This window comes from Pectinophora gossypiella, chromosome 13 (assembly GCF_024362695.1).
Source record: "Pectinophora gossypiella chromosome 13, ilPecGoss1.1, whole genome shotgun sequence".
Lineage (NCBI taxonomy): Eukaryota > Metazoa > Arthropoda > Insecta > Lepidoptera > Gelechiidae > Pectinophora > Pectinophora gossypiella.
This window is the reverse complement of record NC_065416.1, coordinates 10528866-10544827: the sequence shown is the minus strand read 5'-3', so window position 1 is coordinate 10544827 and position 15962 is coordinate 10528866. Positions and strand designations below refer to the sequence as shown.

The window sequence follows — 15962 nt, the reverse complement described above, 5'->3', positions numbered from 1 at the left end:
GTGGTTTCTCTTTTGTACTCTGTCTTACGCGAGTATGATGGCGCCCAAAGTAGTCTATTTCAAAGTTGTACTAGGACTACTGTCCTCCGCCTCTGAATAGTGCTGACAGTTACTGCTGCCCTCTGTCAGGTCCCAGGGACATAAAGTATCTTTTACTTGAATATTGTAACTTCTTCAAAATTGTAATTCTTATTATAATAAGGGCCTTACATGGGTAACATATCGAGTCGCCATGGTCACCGTCGCCGGCGACAGTCGCCAAACAAATCTTATTGAAATGTGCGGCAGCCAGCGAGTCTTACTTGGCGACGAGGTCTTGGCATCTCGGTGTTTTTTACTTATATATGGCCCTTACATCACGCAATGAATTACCTGATTTATCATTAAAGTAGGTAAATCATTATAAAATATACTATTTTATAAGTTACAGAAGGTTTTGTCATTGTTTTATCTCTCTAGCATTTAGTTCTAGAAATATGTAACAAGTCAATAGAATAAATTACAGCAGCACATTTTGTAAAAGATATTCACAATAGTTTTTTATCGCATAATAATTGTTATCTGACGTTTTCCGTGAACGGTTCTCACATAACTGTCAAATGAATGCGTACACGCAGCTCGACACGAATACGCCACAAGTTTGAATTTAGAACTACACGATACCGCATTCGCTCCATTAGCTTCTCTTAGAAGTTTTAAAAACTAAATATGGGTATATTTTAATTTTTCTACTAAAAAATACATAAATAATATTGGTAATCCAAGTTATAAACAAAGTTGATTCTAATATTATTACTATTAAAGATAAATAAATTTGTTTATTACCAATTGCTTAAACTACATCTGTTTAATAGCTATCTTTATTACAAGTAATTTAATATTTATTGTTCAGTAATAATAATCATAGCCCTTAAGTGGTTCAGAACAACTTCTGAATGCACTAATGTAATATCTAAATGTAACTTAAGAAATAAATGTCACTAGTAGATATTATTATTTTAATTACATCTAAGCTCATTCAGGAATAGGCAGATTGAATGTTAATGCCTATTGCCAATATTAAACATTGCCTTATTACAAAATAAAGACTAAACATAATACTAGGTATACAATACAGTTATTTACAGGTACTTCGTAACCTACCTATAAACATAACATAAAGTAATTAACTATTACATAATTACTAAATTGTATAAGTAACAGTATTTTAAGTTTTTTTTTTTAAAGAACGTCTAAGGCCCTTTGCCAAGGTTTTCCTTGCAGCTTCTTTTCCCCGGCTATACAGGTTTCGAGAATCTGCAATAGTTTTCAAAAAATGACCATTGAGGTATACATAGGTACTTACATCCTTCGCAAGATGAACTAAGTACCCGCGCCGTCACTTCAACGGGATAGGTTTGTGGGCCGTATCGCCGTCTATAAACTACCCGTCTTCTTAATTATTACACAAACGACCTGAAAACATGATGTATTTAAGTCCGCGAAATAACACATGTAATATTCATAGGTTATCTTACCTTTGCTTATCTTTCTTACGAATCATGAGTCTGTGAGACCCCTCTGTATAATTTACAAGCATCAGTTAAACGCTTCGTGGCTACGAGCCAAAAGGTAAAACAAAAGAACAATTTGGCACTTATTTCACTAACACTTCGACTAATTATCTAAAAGCCGGAGGTGTAAAGTAATGCTTCCTTTCGAAGACAACATGTTCAAACATATCTTCTAGTGATTTAAGCACTGTACTTACGTTGTTAGAAGATGTTTTAGTTTATGAGAAATTATGGTTTATTTTCGGGTTGCATGTGAAACAAAATATTTTAATATTTTATATATTTATTGAAGTCTTGTAAAATGTGTGCAATAAAGTATTACATTATTATTATTATTTTATTCAATAGTACATTTAGATACTTAGTCTGTAGTCATAGAAAAATAAAGCATTACCAAACACACGTATTGACGAAAAAAATATTTCCATGAATATTCGAACAGGACAACCACCTACTAATACTTAATAATATAATTATATTTTTGCATCGCGTAAATATTGCATTTAACATTAACCAGAGACAGACAGTGCATTGCGGTTCTATAATGTCATTTAAGGTTTAGATAATGTTTTCCTGTTGCACTCTGAATAATTACAGGACAAATAAATTTCTGATGAATATGGCAACGACCGATACAAACCTTGTAGCGTAGAACTGCTTCATTGTTTCAATATACTTAATAGTGACGAGAACAACACTAAAGTAACAGGTAAGTAACTGATATCGTCCTGCTCCTTGCTAAATGATCATATTTTTTATCCACAGATTTTTTAAATTATAAAACTTAACTTTGTTTCTATTAGGAATAACTTGGCTTTTTGTTTCTCTTCTTATCGTCTAATTGTATTTGTATTGTCCGGTATGCAATAAAATATAAATAGATAAAAACAAAAATGACTAAAACGCAACTTTGTCCTCCCTTACTCATAAAAACATAGCCCTATTGCGCGCTCGGGTAAAAAGTGTATTATGATAAAATTATCAGATAAGTAAATAGGTACTTTCCTCAAATATTGAAGATATAACTTAAGTATAATGGATGCTGAAGGTACCATTAAAGATCATTACCAGGAAAATGCGCCCATCTCTACCGCGAACGCAATTTCGTTTACTAATTTCGTGTGTCACTGGCCAATTTGAAATTCAAATCCATCCCCTATTGTCCCTTCAAATTTCAAGTCAGATTAACGCGCTCATTCTACCTCGTCACGTGACGTCGTCATTCTATTACCGTACTAGATTACTTTTATAGAACTGCTACTTACTGAGGTGAACAAATTCAATGCAACTGTAACCTCTAAGTAATACCAATATTGTTCATTTGGAAAACATAATTTCATATAAGTACGCTTTTTGTGCATAAAGCTTAACATCAATCTTCATAATAATATTTTTAGTTAAAATATAGTTTTCAGTTCATACGTTTAATGTACTGACTAAAGTTTTCACCGGTTATAAATTCTTGTCACCAAAAAGAGGCCTGCAGTCTACCTTTTTAGGTCGAGATTAGTGCAAAAAACATAATTTGCTCTTGTCATTGTTCGCCAGACGTTCTCAGAACAGATTTTGCCACAATGGCGGCAAATAACGATGCCCAGAGGATGACGGGTGATTGGACGCGGAAGTGACGGCTCCCTTCATACCGATTAAACTTTCATATTGGTAATGACGCTGATTGAACGCCCAATCGCGGTTGTCAGGTTGCATCGAAAATAATAATTATTTTATTAATGATATTTATTGCCGCATGCATGACTGTGATGACAATATATGAATCTGTTTTAAAGTAAAATTGGATGTGATTGAATTAACTGACGGTATTGATCATTTTCGTTTATGAGTTATCGGGATTATTAACATGTTAATCAAAGTAATGTGATTAAAGAATGCATGCCTGCAACATATAGGCAGGGTATACAATCGATCTAAATTGGTCTCGCAGGCAGGTGCGCGAGTAAGCTATTGTTAGAACTAGAAGAGCTTTTATTTGTACGAACCCACCGTCTCCCACGCATCTCGCTCGTTGTTGTCATTATTCATAAGTGTACAACTGTACCCGCATGTGGCCGTACTTCACATTTGACCCACAAACCGTCATTTTAATAACCCTTCGCAAAAAATGACTTGTTGACTCATCATTATTTTATTACAAGTCATCCTACAACCGTATTAGTAATTTAGACTGAGAATTAAAGCAGGACCCAAACATATTATAAGAATAAGACTATGTTCAACCATAAAATGAAAATTACTTATTGAAACTAAGTTTACAAAACCTTTTGCTTAGATTATAAAGAAAACTGCAAGTTATTGTATCTATTTTTCCCGATAGAATGACTCATTAATATTAATACTTGGGGGACGTGTTGAGTGACGGCAGTTGTCATCAGGGTGCAGCAATGCATCGTGCACCCCGCCACCCCGTCACCCGTCACCCATCACCCCGCCACCCCGACGGTGCATGATTAGTCGGGAATGACAGGCCACGGTAATGAGTCACAACAGAAATGATTCCAAATTATAATTACTGGAAATAATATAATGAAAATTGATTGAGTGTTTTCACTGAATAATTGTTTGCTTAGCTATTATTATTTATTAGTGACGTATTTGTTTTGTTAAAGTAAATGATGGTTTGGCTACCAAAATAATAATTATTAGATTGTGTAAGTCTATGGACACCCTGTTTTTAGGCAGATGACCTTTATGTAAAAGCAAGATTAGCCTATGTATATAAAGAATCGTTTACCTCAATTTCCGGATGCGAACACAAATCTTTCCGAATCTAGTGCAGGTTAATGGGGAAATTAGTCAATTAATTAGCCTTTAAATAGGAGTCGTCACGGAACGATCATCAGTGATTTGGGAACAGGCGCCCTACTTGTGGCCGCATCACTTAGCTGGAGTGGCGGTGATACACTACGGTCGATTACACCGCACAGCCGACACGCGAAACGAAAATTAAATTTGTCGAAAAACTAACTAAAAATAAATTTAACGTTACTTTGTTTATTTTTAAATTCCCACGCTTAGGTACACGGTTATTTATAGCTTCGTTAATTTATTGTGTCTACATTCTTCAGAATAATACACTTAACTATAGGTATATTTAACAATAGAATGCAACAAAACAACTACCTACATTTATAACAGTAAGTACTGATACAAAGATAGATAGATAGATAAAATACTTTATTGAGCACAATGGACACAAAATACAGAGACAAGGACTACATATACAGAAAAGCACAACAGGCGGCCTTACTGCTCATGCAGCAATTTCTTCCAAGCAACCATTGGGTACAAGAAAATACAAAGCTTCTACGACTGAGCTTAATACGACTGTCATTATATAAGTAGGCACAAAATGCAAACGATTAAATAAATATCGTGTATGCACCTTTGCATTTCCAGCTAATAATCTATATCGTGTGTGTGGTCTAAAATTATAAAATATTAATAGTTTTATAAATGCATTCTAATTACACTCATAAATTGCAAGCTCTGATAAATATTATTGCTCTAACTAATCAAAGTAATCGGACTCAATAATGTTCATTCCATTTATTTTAAACTTTTATTATTTAGTTAGTGCAATAATTTATTTATTATTAATCATAAAAATGATTCTTATTTTCATTATGTATTGTGTTTAAAACACATTAACTGTCGGTGTGACAGAACGGCTATACACGTTTCATAACAGCACATTGTCAAAAATATTATTTATATTGCAATAGTGAAATACTCATGATACACTCACGCATCGTTTTTAAAAAATAAGTTTCATGAAAGAAATAGAATTCAACTTCTTACGCTGAAAGAGAATACAGATTCTTCCGAATCGTTCGCGCAGTCAGCATTTTCAGTTCAGCATTTAAACTTTTACTTTTAACCAGTATTTTATTCAGCAATATAAATTCTTGGCAGTCGTTACTTAATTCCAAGCAGTGAAACAGACAGTCTCGGAAGGAGCGGTAAATCTCAGTAACGACTATCAATAAAACGCGATTGTATCGCCGTATTAACCTAATTCTTGAATATTTGCATTTTATGGAACTCTATTCAGGGTAGGAACACCCTGCGACTACGATTTATGGGAGCTTGCTCGCGATGAGTAATGACTTGCATTGCTTAATGAGTTTTAGTCCACCTTGAGTTTGAATACCTGTAAGTACCTACTAGATACCAGCCAAGCCACGCATCGTGTCTTAGATCGAAATTTTCTTCGGCCTCGTGTTATAATTGCCATATCATTGAGTAACCCGTCTCTATATATATATAAACAAACACATAAACTTAAATAGCCTGTATACGGCTCACTAGGTACTGGCCACAGACCTGTACCACCCGTATCTATATAAGCCAAAATGATCTAAGATGCTTATTGGCGCTAAATAGTTATTTAACAATTATATTTTTTTGCACTAAATACACAGGGGAGATTATAATATTTTATATCATCATCATCAGCCCATAAACGTCCCCACTGCTGGGGCACGGGCCTTCCCTATGGATGGATAGGGAGATCGGGCCTTAAACCACCACGCGGGCCCAGTGCGGATTGCTGGTTATTAACGACTGCTAATGCAGCCGGGACCAACGGCTTAACGTGCCTTCCGAAGCACGGAGGAGCTCGAGATGAAAACTTTTTTTTTGTGGTCACCCATCCTATGACCGGCCTCTGCGAAAGTTGCTTTACTTCAACAATCGCGGACCGAGCGCGTTTACCGCTGCGCCACCGAGCTCCTCTCCTCTCGCTCCTCGATTTTATATAAAAAACATTTAATCTATTTTGTATTTGATTGACACACTTTAATAATATTTAAACCGTTCGAAAACTTATCAGCGATTTCAACAGTAATTTATTAGTTTATTCCGTTTAATTTCTAATTACTTGGTGCCTTTCAAATGGATTCGTCAGTGCTTAATGTAATCAGCGACTTTATTACACGCTGTGCGCAGGAACTGCCTTAATTCACCTTAAATGTTCTAGTGAATATTCAGTTATTCGCAGCCAGGTATGTAAATAATTAGACTCCTTCGTAGGGTTACCAGGTCTTTGATTGTATAGACTAATTAATGGAGATATGAGCAGAAAAATATTACAGACCATTAACTAAATTAAACTTTGAAATACTTTTAAAATACATTTTACACTAGATTTTATTTGTTACTTTTAATAGAGATTTACTTAATTCAACATATTTTCAAGTTGGAAGGAATATCACACATTTTCATCTTATGTAAGTACGTAGGTACCTTCGTACCTTCCCACCATTTGCAATTTAATTTACATAGCTTTTATATTTGTTTTGCCCCGCGAGTCAGGTGCCGGCGTAGCCCTATTCTCAGCATTTAGTAGGGACAAGTTAAGGGAGAGAATAATGGACGCAGATTGCTTTAATAGACTCTTTATTATAACCCACCGGAGTTAGGACGTCCTCTGCAAACAAACTTTTGCTTTCGCCTCCGGCTCTCCGGATTCGGAGGGGTAATTGTCCTACATTCTCTGATGATAATTGTTTAAGGGAAGGTGGAGTGTTTGGGCACACTTGTGGGTTGTCGTTGAGTGCGAGGGGGTTTTATGATCATGTCGCATGTACCCACTTGCCCTAATTATGTGGAAATCTTTGCCGTACTTGGTATCGTTAAATGTATTGTCTTTGTTGCCGTAATAATAACTTTTGCTAGTTGAAAAGCATACTTTCAAAAAGTGTGTGTGTACTTTCTTAAAGTGTGTAATTTCTTAGGATATAAAATATAATTACGACAAAACTCCGGCTGATCCTAATAAGTATTTTTTTTATAAAAGTGCAATTTTTGCCGGCCATCTCTATTCAAGCACATTTCTTTACATATCTTTTTCTAAGCGTACATTCACCTCAGTTCTAAACGAAAGAACAATGCAACGACAGAAAAAATCGCTCTGGGGTATATCAGACAGGAGAGCATTGTTTTTTTTTTCTTTTAAAATATGTAGCCACAGTGGTATTACACAAAGCATCATTAAACTGACTTTGTCACCACGAGGTAGATTTAATTAGAAAAGGAGCGGATGTTTGATCGTGAGATGGGGTTTGCCGAGAACATTTAAAATGTAGGCGAGTATTTTTTATTCTAGTCGCGTAAATATTAACCGGGCGTTGAGTACTTACATTTTGTAGATATTCATTGAGGGAAAGGGATTCTAAGGGTGCGATATAAAATGTGTCTCTTGTATTGTAAATACTTAGGTACCTACCTAGTAATTTTTTTAAACATCATAGTATAATATCTCAACGTCTTTTTCATTTCTTTATGCCACTTATAAAAAAGTTTCATAACATGTACCTAGTTACTTGTAGTCTAATAATAAACGGGTGTTTCCATTTTTCTGTGTTTTATACTTTAGTCCCTACACCAAATAATGGCCACTGGCTGTGGCTGTGCCACTCTTTTATCCATATTTGTTTTAATTAAATGTATATTTTTTTGTTTACAGAGAAGTTACTTAGAAAATTTCGGCTACCTACGCAAGGACCGGCCCGAGGTCGCCAACCTGTTGATGGAAAACGCCACCCAGTACTACGAGGACGATTTCAGGATCGCCGTCAAAACGCTTCAGGTAAATGATGATTGATAATTATTTATTTAACAGTGTACACACACAACACACACAGCAAACTGAACAGAAAGCTCGGCGAGGCGCAGGAACTTAGTTCATCTTGTGATGGATGTTCCTCAAACTACCCCAATTGGAATATGCTCGTGAGCTGATGTTATATGTTTATTGTACAACGGATATAACAAAAACAAATAGACACACAAGACAAATAGTTGAACTTAGTAATTTCTAGTAAATACGCGGAAATCTCTGCCAATAGACCGGGATAGATGCTTGATAACGTATCTAGCATGATAAGTGTGGGCTGGCCACGGAGTAACCAAGGGTGGTATTAATAAACTAATCTCAGCTGAGACTGCCCTTAAGACTATGCTCAAGTCCCTGTTTTTATATAAGAACTGTCACATTGATATGAACTGGAGGGCGGTCTCGAAGCTGAGATTGGTTTATTAATACCAGCCTAAGAAAATACCACGTAGCTACACAAAGGCTGCTTGTAAACTCCAGAAAGTAAGAATAAGCTCTATCCGTAGGTAAAATTATATTTAAACTTCTTGCAGAAGAAAGTAAGTTTATATATATTATTGTGTTTTTGTGCAATAAAGAATTATTGATGGATTGATTGCTTGAAATAATTTGTTATTACCTACAAAACTTTTTCTAATTTTATTGACAATCATAATTATAAGTGCATTTTTGACGTGACTAATTGTAGATTATTAGCATATGACATTAACTACTTGGCCGGACAAAATGGAAAAAAAATATTGACATATTTATAATTATTAGTTATTACACCTACTTCTAAAGTTGCTTTTCGAAAAGGATTCAAAATAATATTATTTTCTCTTTGCAGGAATTCGGAGGCATCCCAGTGACAGGAGAGGTGGATGAAGCCACACAGAGGCTAATGGTGCAGAAGCGATGTGGGAGACCAGACGTGGAGACAGGTCTGGAGGGAAAACGACGGAAGCGGTTCGTGGTCCAAGGCGAGAAGTGGAAACACACTAATTTAACTTGGAGGTAAGACTCAATTATGCTTAAAAATATTTTAAATAAGCAATGTAAAAATGTATTTTTATTTAAGCTTGCCCAGCGCCATCTATTGATGATTTTAGAAATTAAACTGAATTGCGACATCTAGCGGTGAGTAGCAAAACTATTTTTGCCTGACATCTATGGAAAAAAATATGAACTATAACCGCTACTGCTTCAGTTAACAGTATTTTTATTCGACACTAGATGGCATCTAAAGTGTTAAAATGTTATAATAAGTACTTAATTTATTTTTGTTCGTGTCAATGCAATGTAATTATCTTGCATCATGTAATATATATTTTTTTTTTAATGTAAGAAGGTTTATAATTTGTTTATTAAATATAATATTACATAAATTATACTAGGCAACAGCAGGTGACAATATAATTTCCTTTTATTTATGTGTGACAATGTAGATACCTACCTAAAACATTACAGTTGTTGCTACATAATAAAACTAGGACGGACAAAATGCTACATTTTACGAAGAACGATCCCGACAGAACTATTTGCTTTAAGGGCACATAAAATAGATGACAAATAATAGTTAAATCACGGACCTCGTAAAAGTTACGACGCTTTCCGCGTGGCTTAATTAAAAGAATATGTCCCTTTCAACGTCAAGGACGGCGATATTCGTTCCTCACTTACCTATTATGAATTAACGACTTTTGGATAAAAATAGTTTGGTCTCTACCAGATCTACAGGCACCATAAATCGGTACAAATTGGTGGGTAGGTAATCTAATTTTCACTCCAAGAGAAAAAAGTAACCTCCTAGGATACCTACCACCTTAAGGCAAACAGTATTATGTAGTAGGTATTTTACCACCATGCGCAAATCTATAGTATCCTTAGTACCCTACATTATCCTTCATTTTATTTTAGTAGGTAAGTAGGTAGACACGTACGTATATTTTATCTACGTACATGAAACAAACTTTTCCGTCTAAATTTTCACTCACCGCTCCTAAGTTCTCTATCCGATCCGGTACCTATCTATATACCGTGAAGATACGCCTTACATTTTGCAGATTTCCCGTTTTGCTTAGGTGCAACATAAGAACTGATGACTTAGTATAAGAAGTTTTAACTAAATTAAACTCAAGATGCACTGGCAACATGCATGGTTATCCTCTAGCGGCGCTGCAACCTAGATACGTGGCACCATTGTAGCTTGCAGTTTATTCAACTTTGCCTCCCCCGAGTGCGGCCGCTGTATCTGTTTGAAGTGGAAACAACCACGGGCGAAACACGCGGATAATTTGAAAAGTTCACAATCACCTGCACGGACCGCGGCTTCAGCACAATTTCCTGTCGAATTAATGGTCTGTCAATATTGTAGTCCTCCATTACAGCTTGTTGTGCAAACAGGCAATAAAACGAGCAGCGCCATCTCGCGGCGAGTTTACGAGAGTGCGGCGCCAGTGCGGGGCTGCGGCGGCCGACGTTGCTTTTACGGAAAAGGAAAATTCAGCATATACTTTTGGCTTTTTACACAACGAAACATTGTTTGGATGCACTCAGTGCTGATGGGGTCTGAAAGGTGCGGTCAAACGTTCACACTCATAACTCATTAGAGCGTTTCGTTGTTGCGACTTCTCTACATAGACAAGCTTGTAAAAATAGATCGTATAACGACAAAAATCATTTTTGGAAACTGTAACTATAATATCCCCCTATGGGGGCTTTTACTCAGCCAAGGGAAAAATGTCTAAGTGTAATCTCATGTAACTTGCAGGAGACGCATTGTTCTAGTCTCTCGGAGCGCGTAACAAGCGCTTTCTTATATAATTCAATGAATTTTATCCACTTGTTGCGCAAAGCAGGACGATAAATAGCTGAACAAACGGTTCATTTCACCTTCAATAGGGATATTCATGGAAATAAGGGTATTGTTTCGTCGTGTAGTTGACAGGCAAGTGACAGTGCACTCGCCTCCTGCCGCGCGCGCTGTCGCCGGCACTCAACACTCGATGATTATCTGAATAGCTGCATAAACACACAGTTGGATAAACTGGGGAAATGTGTATTTTATAATACTTACAGAAATTGGATTCGTTTCGATGGAATTTGAATATATTTGGAAAGACAACGCTATGTTTCTTAGCCTTGCATCGCCGAGCTTTGTGCCACCTTAGATCTATGATATTTACTTACGATAGCCACGATGATTGCTGAAGTTAAACAGTGGTTGCATGAAATTTGGAAATTGTACGTAACATAACTTAATCTCACTTATATTCCCTTTATATTCCCAGTTGGGGTACCTAGTCAGGGGTACATTCAGCGCATGAAGAACTTTAGTGCCCACGCTTTACCGAGATTCTTGTTAGATTGATATGATAATGGTATTCAAGTAAACAAGAAAACTCAAATTCAGACTAATCAGCTGAAAACCACACTAAAACAATACCAAAAGCTATATGTACCAAATATCACCAATCTAACGTAACACCGCATGTCAAGCTAAGGCGTGGTCATAAGATGACCATAACGTGTATAGCTAACGGGATAAAATAAATGCTTTCGGGCAATAAAGCGAATGACGAGCCATTTATTAATTGTAGTGACTTTGCCCGCCTCCCCCACTCCTACGAACTAGGACGACATTTCAATATTGAAGGCGTTTCACAATTTCTATTGCTCTTTACGACTGCACGACGTAATAAAGAGCTTATTATGCGTATATTGAATGTAGTAAACTGTCGTAGAATTTTGTCGATCAATTTGAAAGTATGTTTACATTTGTAAGATTATCAAACAGGTCATGGGAATCTTATGGGAAACTGCACCGACAGCTCTGTCTTTGCACGTGTCAAGTGCAGTTTTTAACATAACATATTCCAGTTAGGGTAGTGAGAGGTACAACCATCGCAAGATGTACTAAGTAACCACACCTCACCGAGCTTTCTGTTAAACCAACGTGATAGGTGCGTGGTGGGTGCAGTTTTTATATCGGTGTTATAGATCAAGAGACGTAAGATAAATTTTTGTTTGCTCACTTTTTCTCTTTCACTTTTACGAGTACATTAAGCAACGAAAATAAAGATATGACGAAAATCCTAGTATGTACCTAAAATGCAATCCATTATTGAAAAACAAGCGTCATTTATAACGCTGATCATAAACAGATGGCTATTACGTAGAAACGAATACGTAATAAAATAGCTTGAAGCATATAATATAACCTATATTACGTAACTTCGTCCTTATATCGTGGATCGTGATGTGTTTTAAAGCTATCTCAGGCTGCGTTTAAACCCATAAAGTTTTACGCTGCGTAAAATTTTGCCGCGCGTGGCGCCACTATCGCTAAGTGCAAAGCTCCGCGATAGAACCACGGATCGTGTACAAAAAATATAAACGTAAAATCAAAACAAGAGTAGTAAGCTATATACGAATTTAAACCATATCAGATTGATTTTTTTAGACTAATGAGTAGGTAAAGGAATAGGTAATATCACTATTTTTTTTATATTTTTTCCTTTAATAACGCTACCTAAACGTCTCAAAATAAAACATTTTCTATTAGCCAGTAAAAATTTAAACTTTTTATAAACCATTTGATAGGTTTCTACCTAACTTTTTACTGGGTGGAAAAACCACGGACTAAAAAAAAGTGAAAGTTGGTGTGAATTTATGAATCCATTGAAACTCTCTTTTGTGAAACTCCTTTCTCCAATAAGGGAGTTCGCAGGTTCCCTTGAAGTCACCACGTGACCGCAGGTTGCTAAACGTGCAGCAGTTGCCTGGCTCCGCCCACCGGAAAAAATTGCCTCGTGCGTGTTCCATGAATCCTGGAAAAGTCAAACTCTGAAGTTTCTTTTAAAACTCATAACAACGATTATTGTTTAACGCCTTGGCCCTGTAAAGCTTGTTGTACACAGACGCGGCGCCAAGCGCTAGAGGCGTTCCGGGCTGAGAATATTTTGTAATTAGTGTGTTTTCAAACAGAAAGCTCACACAGAAATTAGTGTGTTTTCAAACAGAAACCTCGGTGAAGCGTGGGTTAGTTTATCTTGTGATGGATGTATCTCTGACTACCCTAATTAGGATATAGTCGTGAACTTCTTACGTTATGTGTTCAAACTTCCGCTTCCCGCTCCGTATACTACTCTGCAGTGTTGAAAATTTGCCACAGATATTAACTACTTGGCCGGACAAATGGGGAGCACTAAAGGGTACCTACTTAAGACAACAGGCCTGAGGGTGCCTAGTTGGGCGCGAGGCTCCGATCAGGGCGTCGTCTGAGGGGGTATTACTTGGAAGAATCAGTTGACCTTAGTGGGCCGATAGCGATAAGCGCTGACTGAGAAAAAACGTCGACCACGCCGGCGGGGTCGACGGCACCGTCGCTGTGATGTGACGCCCACATTGTAATGGTTTCACTGAGTTTCGCTCACATTACGCAATCTTATATAAAAAGCTTGACTAAGTAGCAACTCAGATAATTAACTTACAAAGTGTTCACCTTGTTTTCACATTTCTTAGATACCGGCTACGATAAACCTATTTATTTATAAGTGACTATATTTACTTATTTCCTTTTAATTGAACATCCGAAATTGTTTCATACAAACAATAAAACAACCGCGATGATTTATCACAATAATGGTGCTGATTCCAATAAGTACACACCATCTAAGTTTATTTTAAATTATACCTGTCATTTTCTTATCTGTCAAAAAAGAAAATTACAGGCATAAATTTTATAGAAAACACGTCAATTTTAGGCAGAAAATAAAAACCCTTTCAAAATTTTATATTGACCAATAACCCGACAGAATTAAATTGGCACACGTCAAACGGATTGCATATGCGCAAGATGCCTATTTTATTCGCCGGGGTTATTCATTCATTTTAAAATTAACAGTTGTCAATCATCTGTCCCTTTCCTTTTCGGCCGATAAGAAAATGACGGAAAACTTAAAATAAAATTAGGAGGTGCCTAGAACTACAGACGTAATAATTATGTTCTTGAAATAATCGATTTTATAGGTATGTACGGTCACGAGCATTAATATGTATACACTTTGGTACCATGTCACATTAACTTTTTTGACAAATTGAACTGTAAGTCTCACTAAATGTCAAATATGTTAGTGCGACAGAGTCCTAAAGTGGGTACATTATATTGCTCATGACTGTACATAATAATATGCTTAATCTCATTCGTAGGTAGGTACCTAAAACTGGGCAGGTACTTAGACCATCTCGAATATCACAAAGACTTGCCATATCCAGCAAACAACAAAATTTGGTTGACGGCTGCTTTCAGGAAAACAAACAGAAAGCAATTTTCCTTTGTATTGTATTACACGTCCTGAATGCAAACTTTCTACTTTATTTATCACATTTTGCATAAAAACTTATTACTTTAGTTTTAGTTCGATATTTTTAAACTCTATAGCAAAAAATAATTATAATAGAGAAAAAAATGTACCAGTAATATTCAGGCACAAAAAGAAAAACATAACTTGTACCCCTGGTGGGACTCGAACCCACAATCCCCGGCTTAGGAGGCCGATGCCTTATCCATTAGGCCACAGGGGCTTGAAACCGACTGTTGAAATAACCCATACAGTTCAGCTATTGCGAAATACTAAAAAAAAAAAAAAAACAATTTTCTTCTATTTAATTACTAATCAACTATACATACAACACACAAAAAATATATCTTAATAAATAATAAAAATATAAACCCAAAAAGAGCATAAAAATGAGCCGCCCGAACAGGGACTTGAACCCTGGACCCTTGGATTAAAAGTCCAATGCTCTACCGACTGAGCTATCCGGGCTCATGTAGGAACCTCTCAAAATACGAATTAGCTACTGAATGTCGCTTACGACATTTAGATATTCGTTTTTTATTATATTTTTTTTATATAATATATGTATTTGTTACATTTTAATTTACGTATTAAACCGGTCACGTCCATTTATATTTATATTTTTATCCACAAAAGCTATATCGTATACCATAAATACCTAATTTTGTCTTTAATTCTTCATGTTTAGAGCATATTTTGGTGAACAATCTCGTCTTATGGACCGTGGCTGAAAGTTTCAGGCTCTTATGTGCAGCTCTCGTGAGTTAATGCGATTATCTTTAACGTTAACCAACTTCTATATTTAGTGCTAAGAGACACAGCCGGGTAAAGCCAAGTACAGACTGATAAAGGAAATATTATTTCTTATGATTGTTTTATAATACTTATTACGTTGACATCATCTACCCTTGTGGATACAAAGGCGTTTTAACACATGTGAAAAAAAACAATTACTCACTATTACATGATATCAGCGAGAAATAGTATAAAACCCTCGTGCTATCCGTGGCAAATACATATTTACAATAAGTCAACATGATAAAAAAAGGAATGTCGACATGTGGTGATATTTTCAATAGCAACATACTCCTTTTAAGGATATAATAAAATTAATTTATTGCCAGTAACAGTTTACTTTTTCTATAAGAACAAGAGAGATTCTTATCAGAGATTCGACTATAAGGTTCAATAAGTAAGACGACATTTGAACTAAATTGGAACATTCTAGATACCTTAGGTTTTGCTGATTACAGATAACATTTACATTATATATACATAAACCCACAACCGTTATCCCTAATAAAAATAGAATAGAAATAGTTTATTATAAAAGGACGCCACACACAAAAACAAGACAAAAACATCATTTAAAATTTTCACAAAACAATTACAAAAAAAAGCAAAACGAATGTTCGTCGAAATGAAAAAAAA

The 15962-nt window shown here is 35.9% G+C and overlaps 1 protein-coding gene and 2 non-coding genes across 3 annotated transcripts in view; 1 reads left to right on the top strand and 2 right to left on the bottom strand.

Moving 5' to 3' along the window:
- LOC126371800 (matrix metalloproteinase-14-like) overlaps positions 1-15962 on the top strand; it is a 197648-nt gene that overhangs the window by 56748 nt on the left and 124938 nt on the right. The window contains exons 3-4 of the mRNA XM_050017158.1: positions 8038-8160; positions 9017-9183. Of these exons, the coding sequence (XP_049873115.1) occupies positions 8038-8160; positions 9017-9183 (290 nt within the window). The remainder of the gene's footprint in view (positions 1-8037; positions 8161-9016; positions 9184-15962) is intronic.
- Positions 14682-14754, bottom strand: Trnar-ccu (transfer RNA arginine (anticodon CCU)). Its single transcript has one exon. It is a non-coding gene; the product is annotated as a tRNA-Arg (tRNA).
- Trnak-uuu (transfer RNA lysine (anticodon UUU)) lies at positions 14927-14999 on the bottom strand. The gene has a single exon. It is a non-coding gene; the product is annotated as a tRNA-Lys (tRNA).